Raw genomic sequence first — 10506 nt, forward strand, 5'->3', positions numbered from 1 at the left:
ATTCTGTGTCCATTAGCCTCAGTTGGAGGGGGCGTGGTGGAGTCCCTCAAAGGCTAAACTTGGACCATTTCGGAACTTTCTCTTCCTTCTCAAGGGCTCTTTTGGAGAATGATATGGGGGTTCCACGTATTCTCACATAAACAAGTACCAGTTTATCTTGATTTGTTCTGTTCTTATGGTATATTGGTAATTGTTTCGTTTTTTAAGTTGATTTATTGCATCTACCGTCATAACCTGAGCTACCTAATGTTAAGCAATTGATACCGATGGAAGGGGCATGGGAAGACGCTAATCTTTTTTGATGTCAGCCGTTGCTAATCTCCCCTCACATTAATGTCCTTGGAGGCAAGTTTCATATGGGAGCAGTTGGGATTGACGGTAATCAACATTTTGCCCAAATTGTGGGAAAATGCTTGTTGCCACAAAGAAATCTAAAAGGAAAACAACATAATCAAAGATTGTTAAACTTCTTTCAACAAAATAAGGATCTTTGTAAGCCTTTTTTCCTTAAAAGCCATGACCCGCTTTGATTCCCGACTTTCACATGGCCGTGACAAATTTTGGGAAAAATCTTGGATGTCATAGACCATTTAATGAAATCAAATGTGACTATATATATATACATATATATATATATATATATATATGTAATATCATCCATGGAATGAAATAGCATAATATAACTATCTTAAGAAGGCATTAGATATTGGACAATCAATTAACATTGTATTTCTATGCCAAAACATAAATCAGATAACTGAACAAACCGTTAAACATGTCCCAAACTACACAATGAAGGCCATATACGAAGCAGCAAACCTCTAATCACACGAGCAGTCTTTTGAACGGAAGAATCTAGTTTAGACCAGCTTCTCCGACTTGAATACAGCAGCCATTGGTCGAAGAAGCGGATGGTTTGCAGCAGATTTACCCAATACATTCAAATCCTTCACCCTTTGTATCTCTCTCCCTGCAACACAATCAACAACACATGTATGTAGGGCCCACTCCACAAAAACTATTCATCGATTTGGCAAATAATAAAAGTTTGATGACCCCAGATTCCTTGTCAACCAATCACATGAAGCCACATCATCCATTTACTAAGAAAAGTGAATTAAAACATTAATTATATTAAATAATGACGTGTCTCCAAGTAATTGGTAGGAGACGGAGAATTTGGATCAGTAGATTTTTGTTCGGACCTGCGACACAATCAACAAACACGTAGGGCCCACTCCACGAATATTATTTGTTGAGTTGTAAAAATAAATAACCCGTTGAAGTGAGAAGGAAGGGTCCAACATATATTGAAGTAGAAAGGTCCAAAAAGCGATGTGGGACTCTAATAGTCCCAATCAAACAAGTCATATATCTTTCTTTTTAATTTCTCCATGGATTTCAAGTTCTAACAAAATCTATGATGCTTTTTACCTTCTTCCAGCATTAGTTGGATGGCTCGTCTCTCCAGTTCAACCGCACGTCTGCTACACTCATCAGTTGAAAACGATCGGACCTCTAGTACGATAGGATAGAAATGAAACAGATTAGCGTACAGAACACATATAAATCGCAATTAACTCAAGAGTAATCACAAGTACAAAACTCACTCTGAAGATAAACCTCTGGATTTGAGCTATCACATTGTTTCAAGTATTTCTGTAACTGAACAAATCTTGCATTCCAATTATCCATTGCAGGAGAATTAAGTATAACAGATTGCTCATTTTCACAATTTCTAATTCTAGCAGCTGCAGAGTTAGCTGGAGTACGTGAAAAAGATGGCACGCTATCATTAGCCTTAATCTTTGCTTCCGTATGAGGAATGTGGTTTTGATCACCTAGTTGTTGATAGCTGGATATCCGATTCTTGTCTGAGGTGCGTGAGTTACTCAACTCTGCATCAGATTTTCTACGGGCATAAACAAGATTACGATTGACATTATTATTATTACTAGTGCTTCCCGGAGGACTCTTGGCTTGAAACGGTTGAGTAACAGCCTCGTCTTTTTGCAATGCAGAGTTGTCAAAGGGTCCGTTTTTGTTGTCATTTTGCACATCTCTCATTGTTGGTACTGGTTGACTGTCAGAGCTGGTCATGATGGTTGCACAATTTCCCAGCCCATACTTGCTGAGATTAGAGCTAACCATTTGTTCAACCATCGTAAATGCCTTGGTTATAGCGATTACCTGCACAAGTATCCACAGATGTTACATAAAAACAAACCCAGTATAGTATTCCCACAAATAAGAGTCACATCAATCTTTAGAAACTTTTTCAACATTTTTGCAAATAATGTAGTTAATTGAGAGTCATTTTCTCTCAATAACCACAAACATGTCCTTATGTAACGAAACAAAGCTGCGGCACATAAACAAGTTGTAACATTGTTTCAGTTTTAGTTGGAAAAAAGCGCAATACTAAGTCACTTCTGAGAGTTTGAATGCTACAATCAATGTAATAATTGCAAATCATATGGTGAACTATTGGATTTTAGCTATCAGAAGATCAAAAATCAAAAAATTTGGCGAATATAATGTAGGTTCAGTCGCCTATGATTATGTAACAAAACCGATCCCATGTGGTAAAGAAACAAGCTGTATTATTATTATTCACTTCTTGCCATTAGCATGAGCATAAACTTGGCTGCTTCTGTCATTCAATCTTTTAAACACAACTGCTAGTATGATTGCAAAATCTATAAGCAGCAAGGTGATAGAACCCAACACCATTATCGAACTAATTGAACATAAAACAAAATGGAACAGTTGGCCTACACTTGAAAGTTAGGCTGTTTCTCCCTAAACCCACTAAGACAATATTCTCAAGAAATTACTTGCATAATCCGGCTGGTTTGTTAATTCCTATAAATAGAAAATTGACCCTTTTCCTTATAACTTAGTTAGGGGAAAAACATTCCCAAGTAATGAAACTATAGGTTGTAACTTATCATAAACCACCAGAATCCCAAAATACGAGCTGACTCTAAAAATCTATTTCAATCTAGATATCAGGCTGCAATTTATATGAATTTAAAACAATTCCCATTAAGCAAAATGGTGGAATGTTCCGTACTTTGCAAAATACACTTAACCATGGTTATGGGCCATGTGAAAGAACCTTTGAATTGCCACATCTAACAACAAAAACTTAGATCAACCAATAAGTATTAAAAACTCATGTTGTGATCAAAACTCATTAACAAAAGAAATTAACCATTTTCTATGATCTGGGGAAAAGAAAATTGACATTATCAAAATGACAGGTCAGCTTGATATTAGTATAATACTAGTGTGCATGTTCAGGCACTTACTTATATCACTTTTAAGCATAGAAGAAACAGATCGTATGATTGGTCCTCTTCCTAATTCAACCAAGCCTAACTAGTCGAAGAGGTTGTTTCCATTACTCGAACCAATTAAAATAGTCACAAGAAAGTAACTATGAGTTACAGCCACACATTTTTTTTTGGGGGGGGGGGGGGGGATCAAGCATAATTACCAATTGTCCCCGATGTAATCATTATAGTGGTAGTTCTGATGCACTATGGTCCACAAGATTTGCATTAATTTGATCATGCAACGGTGTTTCTAAAATTGGCTAGAACAAAACAACTTGAGATCTGTTTACGGTCAAACTTCCCATATCTTTGTTATGGAAAGGTATTCACAAACCATAGTTTGTTCATTAGCCATTGTTCTTACTCATATTGATGGTCTTCATGCTTCATTATTTTGTGTTCTCCCCGACTTGTGGACCGTTTCTACTTGACCAACTGAGTAAATCTTGATAAGACTTCTTCATTGTTTCAGGAAAAAAAGGATCAAAATTTTTGAAAACAAGAACCACAACTCTAAGACCCTTATAGATGTAAGTTATTTTGAAAAGTCAGTATCCTTCCCTTGTCTCCCCGAAGTTCCCTTATCGGCTGAAAAATGTTTTTCCTAAGCCCAATGATAAAAATGGCACCATATCATTTACATTTTGTTCGATTACATACTCAAAATTATCGATCACATAATGATACTCTCACACCTCTATCAATACTTTTAATTTCGTTCAATTTTAATCAAATTACCTAACATATAAGGTTCCCACCTACAARTTTTTCATTCCTTTGTCTGTAATTAACAAAATTGTAAAAGTATACTCAGAATTTTCATTCAAGATTGTAATTTGTAACCGAAAAAATACTATGCATTTATATAATTTTCCTTCTAATTATTTTATACCAAGGCATTGCCACTCATGGTTCTCACAAAATTGATTACTTCCTGCCTGAATTTAAAGGCTGAAGACTTGCAGAATTAAACTTACTCCTTTGGTACTCCAGTTAAGTATAACATAACTATTGCAAGTTAACACGAAAAACCCAACCATATCGCAAGAATCACAAACAAATCCGCACAGCAGACAAGAATTAACAAAACAAATTCCAAAGAACGAACACAAAATTAACCATAGAAACCATATACAAGACTGTAAAACGATCAAAAATGAAACTGTTTACCTTTAGGAAGAGATTCAACGGTGTAGGATTTGGGGGAAACTGAAATAGTCAACAGATGAAGAGCCCTGAAAGAACTGTGCAACAAAGTTTGTAGAGAAAAATGGAGATGGGTGCTTGGAGGGAGTGAATTGTAGCTAGGGATTTCAAGCGGGAAGTGACGGTGGAAGTTTTGGAGGGGGCGCATGCCGTCACCTCATTCCCAAAAGAACGGCATTAGAAGGTTGTAGCTTATGCATCTCAGATGCTACATTCAACCCTTTAATCGATCAATAATGTCGTCTGGTACCAATAAATTAAATGTATTTTTTTTTATTGATTAATTTAAAAAAATAAATAATCAAACACCAACAATTTATCAAATCAAATGATAGCAAATATATATAAAATTTAACCAAAATTTGAATTCTTTGAAGGTTAATTTGCATTTCTTATTCTATTTTTGTTTATAAAAACAACTTATTGACTTATTTCGGTGTGACACTGATAATAAACACTTTTGAGTGTTTGGATAAACAACTTATATCGGTAATAAAAAGTTTTTGAAGAAGTTAAACATTTCTGACTTATAATAAGTTGATAAGTGTTTTTGTAGAAAAACATAAGTTGTTTCAAATAAGCAATCCCAAACACCCTCTTACTAAAACAAATTGGATAAATGCTTACCGGCTTATTATGCCGGATAATATATCCGGTTATCAAAGTAGCATAATTTAATTGCCTATTATACATTGAGCGTTAACCGGGTAGAAGTTGTCAGTGTCACCCTCACTTACGAGGTATGGTTCTCGATTAGTAAAATATTATAATAAGATTTTTGGTAAATGTCATCATTTCTAACAAGGTAAGTGTCTCTTACCCAATAAGAAACAATAAGTGTATTGTTACTCGATAGGAGACAACATGTGTTTACTAAATAGTCCAATTAGGTTTACGACGAAACCGATCACTCGTTAGTTCCAAAAGTTTTGTTTTTCAAGAATGTACCATGTTTCTTTGTCGTGCCAAACTCGCTTATACGGCCGAAATGTCAGGAAAACGGGTTTTTTAAGAGGAGGACTTTGGGATTTCGCCACTTATTTAACCTCAGGTATAAATACATATTCTGGTGATCAGATGATCTTATTAACGTTATTCATATGAAATTGTTGTAGCTTTGGAACTGGATATTTGGATAGATTTGTTTATTTATGTTGATATTTATAGGTTTCCAGTAAAAGTTGAATCAATTGGGGCTTAATTTTAGATCACGGATTGACATTAATTATCTCGTTATTCATGATTTTAACAAAAATTCAATCTTGAGTTTGAGAACCTGAATTTTGATAGGTATTCTCACATGAAAATAGGTGGGAATGTTAGTCGAGAATTGTCATAGCTAAACCCTAATGCATATATCAATTTATTATACAACAATCATTTCTCGTCTTGAAAGAAGGGCTTAGGTATTTTGGTGTCAGTTCATTTAATAGAAGTTATATCATGTTTCCTTCTCGTTGTTGATTCTTTAGTTTAGTTAATGTGAATCTCTTCGTTTATCTTCGTGTAACTGACTCACAATATAATATTTCCTTGTGCTTATTATTATCTCCATGTAATCGATCTGTATGCTACAATATCCAAGCAGGCCCAAGGGATTTCTAAATCCGCTAGTAAGGCGAATTCATTTGAAGTGTGGGATTTCAAATCTAAATTTCCCTTCAAACTAGTAACAAGATTGAAAGAAATTCAATTCCAGCTTCTACCTAATCCAGCAAAGCAAAGTTACGAAACGGGCATTTAGAGTAACTTATGTATGACATCATGAGCAAAATGCGTAGGTTCAGATAATGTGTTTTTGAAGAAATGAAATTTGTCAAAGGAATTGGAATCTAAAATAAATTTGAATGATATGTTATTAAGTTTCACAAAGTGTTTGGTTGGCAGGTGTTGGACTCAACTATTTGGATTTGATGATAACATGTTATAACATTCGATCAAATACTTAATTATAGGATTGTAATTGATGTCTTGTATCCGAAAAATATATAAGATGAAGGGATTTGTAGGAAACTTTAAAACAATATTATTAAAGATAGCAACGGAAGCATAAAATAAACCTACAACGATTTTCACAAAAACTCCCAACAAGGATCTCATGCATTAAAGAACTTAGAAAAACGAAAAACACAACCATAGTGAGTTTTAGAACTACAAGCTTTGAAGCTTGAACATTGATGTCGGGTGCAGAAGAAAAACGGGTCTTCCTTTAAAGTTGATCCACACCAAGCAACCTCTTTTTTGAATGCTAGTTTCTTGCAACCCAAAGTAGTGTGTTTTTATCTCTATCTTAGAAATAAAAACCAAGTATGTATCTCTTCACTTTTTCTCCCAATAACTCTTTTTCAAAAGTCTCGAACACTTGAAATTTTAGAGAGAAAACTTAGAAAGAGTTAGGATAGTATGAGACTTTGTATTCCCTCTTTTTTGTTGAACCACCACACATACATATATATGATAGATTCAAAAGAAGAAAGAATTGGAGGTCATGTCTCCCAACATACTTCTTACATCTCATACCTTGTCATCGTTTGTTTAATATTTTAAATGTCCTTTGTAGTGTACTTGGAAGCAACCAATATACTTAGAAATGAACTAATAAACAACCTAAAACTGAGCATAGTTTTATTAGTTAGTTATTAGTTATTTCATATAAATTTTATATCAAAATATAAAACTTATATAATTAATGTCACACATAACAAATTAAGTGTACATCTAAAACAATGGAAATAATAATATAAATTAAATACATATTAGACTTAAACACTAGTCAAAATATATATAACATATGTTTTATATTATTATCAAAAATTATTATTTTGGTTAGATAATAATTTGCATGACAATTGTTTGGATTGAAAATAATCGAATCACATTCGATCGTACGATTGAGGTTAATTTACTTGTATGTGTGTGACCCTTTAGGATCGTGTATCATTAGTTGTATCGTCAAGTTTAGTGTCATCGACATATAGATAGAACATAAGAGGATGTGAATTGTTAGATGATCCTATTTGAATAGGGTTCGATGATTCAGGATCCGAAAAGAGAGGAGGACTTGATTTTGGTCTATCCAAAATGCACCTTGTAATTTGGATACCAGTCATTATTCAAAATAGAATTTCAATTATAATATCTTAGAACTCCTACTGTAATATGTTATTTGGTCAAGCAAAATGCTTTCAGTAATTTGAAGTGAAATCAGATCGACACCAAAGTGAATTAGTGAATCATCTAGCCAATAGAATATCAGAAGGCTGATAAACCACATATTTTGACAAAGTTTCACCCAACAATTTTCACTAACTTGTATCCTAGTGTGGGAATATGTTTCGATGTTAGCAAAAATAAGTGCAAAAGTATGTCTACTTTACTTAATTTAGTGTTCACTTTGCGCATGAAAATATGGGTTAGAACAATAAATGTCTATATCATATCGAATGTGTCGGCTGACTAGTATGATAAGTATAAAGGACATGGATCAACAAATTAGACAAAGACACATGTTAAAGTTGCAATGTCGCATTAAATGCATAAGCTGCTATAAAAGGTTGTTTGTGGGTCATATGCAATTTTTTTTTGAGAATTTCTAAACATAGTTTCTTTGCAAATTGACACCTTCAACCCTTTGAAGTTCTTCACAATTCTTCAATACTATCTTTGTTAGGATATTCAACATGACTGTTCTTTCAGCATTTTTATGTGAGCAAACTTGTCATCAGTTCAGATTGTTTAGTATATGCCTCTCATTTTTTGTTTTCATGATAATATGAAAACATACAGAATTTGTAACACCCAAAACATCTGAAAAAGAGAGCAACCAATTTAAAGCTTTTAGTAAACACTATAATTACTCCAATTCAATTCCAAAGAGGATTCTGGAGATACTTACAAGGCAAAACCAATATTGATGTCAACAGCTTCCCAAGCAAATCCTTACACAGGGTTTAGGTTAGGCATTGATGTTACCAAAAACCAAATATTGATTGCTATCTCCAAAGTATGGAGGACATATGAAAATAGTTAAACCCTTCTCATGCCTCTAACTAGACTTTACTATTTACAAGTGTCGCTAGTATCATTCCCACAAGAAACTTGAAGCACGACACCTTCTAAAATCGTCTTTTACACAAATATTCAGAAAGACAAACACATCTTTTGATGATGGGGGAGACTCGTTTCCATTGAATGCAGCTAAACACAAAAGTAAGTCGTGTATCAAAGTTATCAAATTACACCTCAAATTATTGGCTTTAGTGCATACTATACCAACTTGTGTCACCTTAAGTCGTCGATATCTTTAGTGCCTACTCCACCGAGTTTTACCTGAAGGTTACCGTATCTTCAGTGCACACTTCTTCAGGTGTCACCTTAAGAATACCAAATCTTAGTTTTCATTCGTTATCTAGTTGAGTGTCACATCAAGGTTCTCATGCGACTTTTAGTATATACTCACTATAATTCAAAATAGGAACCTCAAACTTCTTACTTGACAACACAGAACAATTCACCAACAGATGATGTATCATTTAAGAAATCTAATTACTCAGTAAATATGCATTTTCTCATAATATTGTGCAGATGTCCATCAACCCAAAAAACAAATATTTCCTCACATTTTTTATGAAACTAAATATACCCAAGGTATGATAAACCCAAAAAACACCGTAAAATGAATAATAAATCGTAAGATAGCATTTGGAGACTCAAGTCAAAACATTAAATAGTTTTCACAAAACAAGTTGAGACTCACCTTACTAGGTTAACTTCCTAGCTCCCCAGATCTTCAACATCCAAAGGTGGATATTTGAGATCCACGAGCAAAACTTTCCAAGGAAACTTCTCAAAAGCACAGTCGAATCCTAACAAGGCACTAAATGTGATCACAGGGTTCAAGTCTACGAAAACCCAAACTAGATCTCAAAACATTCAAAATTCTTACCCCTTCAAGAACATAAAGCATTCAAGTTAGATCTCACAATGAAGCACTCCAAAGGCTTCTTAAATGGCCCAAAATTCGAACCTCAAGCTCTCAAAATCACCCAATATGAGATAAAATGAGAAGTAGATGAGAAAGTGAGCAAATCTAAGAAAAATAGTCCACTTTAAGCCATCAGATGGTCTAAGCGATCGTGCCTGCCACCTTATGCGTCCCCTAACCCATGTCTAGTGACTCACGAGGTTTGGCCCGAAACTATGCCGCATGCTGAGCCGCACTGACCCCTGCCTCGATTTCCAGAGAGCCACATGACCTTAGTCGTGACCCAGGGTCGTATGCGAGGTCACATAGGCCCCATTTTTGCGCAACAATTCCATATTTGATCTCCAAACACACGTAGATGATTGATGCCTTTATACAATATATACTTATCGAGTTCCACCCACAACGAAATTACGAATGGCTTTAAACGGAAGCTTTTATATTCATGTGTGTTACGTAGTTAAAATTGAAAATTTTGTTGTGTGTATTTAGCTCACACTAAGCACCATGTTAAATATATAATTATATAAATGATATTGAAAAACGAGTGTTTTTTCTCTTAAATTTGATACCTATATCAATATATCTTTTCCAATTTTTTCGATTGGATTTTCAAGTTTTTATCATGAATATATTTACATGCAAGCAGGGGCAGACCTATTCATGCCAAAGCGGGATCCCATGCATCCTTTCAATTGAATTTCACAAGTAACTTTTTTTTAGTATGAAAGATGCACCGTTAAACTTTTAGCGGTGCTTCAGGATAGAATGCCATGAACATCAACCAAAAAACCTTAAAAGTCCCTCAAAATCAACCAAAAACTTAAAGAAATTCCTTGAAGCAGTGAAATTCTATTAAAAACACATTGAACAATTTTATGGGCCTTTGAATCAGTTTAAAGGTGCATCTGGTGGGCAAAAAAACTAGGCCCACCACTACATGCAAGTATTTTTGTTACAAAACATTTGAACTTA

General features: G+C 34.3%; 1 protein-coding gene across 1 annotated transcript; it reads right to left on the reverse strand.

Moving 5' to 3' along the window:
- Positions 1 to 670: 670 nt before the first annotated feature.
- On the reverse strand, positions 671 to 4770 carry LOC112502402. The gene is made up of 4 exons (XM_025106290.1): positions 4512 to 4770; positions 1611 to 2190; positions 1435 to 1518; positions 671 to 970 (listed from the first exon to the last, which is right to left on the reverse strand). The coding sequence occupies exons 2-4, from the start codon at positions 2161 to 2163 to the stop codon at positions 861 to 863; spliced, it is 747 nt and encodes a 248-aa protein (XP_024962058.1). The 5' UTR covers positions 2164 to 2190; positions 4512 to 4770; the 3' UTR covers positions 671 to 860.
- Between the last annotated feature and the right edge of the window lie 5736 nt (positions 4771 to 10506).

The sequence above is a fragment of the Cynara cardunculus genome, unplaced genomic scaffold (genome assembly GCF_001531365.2).
Source record: "Cynara cardunculus var. scolymus isolate 2C unplaced genomic scaffold, CcrdV1 Un_Scaffold_1338, whole genome shotgun sequence".
Classification (NCBI taxonomy): Eukaryota; Viridiplantae; Streptophyta; class Magnoliopsida; order Asterales; family Asteraceae; genus Cynara; species Cynara cardunculus.

What these genes read in the sequence shown, in the direction of transcription:
- LOC112502402 (XM_025106290.1), bottom strand. Translation starts at nt 2,163, where the DNA reads ATGGTTGAACAAATGGTTAGCTCTAATCTCAGCAAGTATGGGCTGGGA. An exon ending in TCCAGAGGTTTATCTTCAGA is followed by an intron (nt 1,519 to 1,610) that starts GTGAGTTTTGTA and finishes CTATCGTACTAG; the next exon opens with AGGTCCGATCGTTTTCAACT. An exon ending in CCAACTAATGCTGGAAGAAG is followed by an intron (nt 971 to 1,434) that starts GTAAAAAGCATC and finishes ATTGTGTTGCAG; the next exon opens with GGAGAGAGATACAAAGGGTG.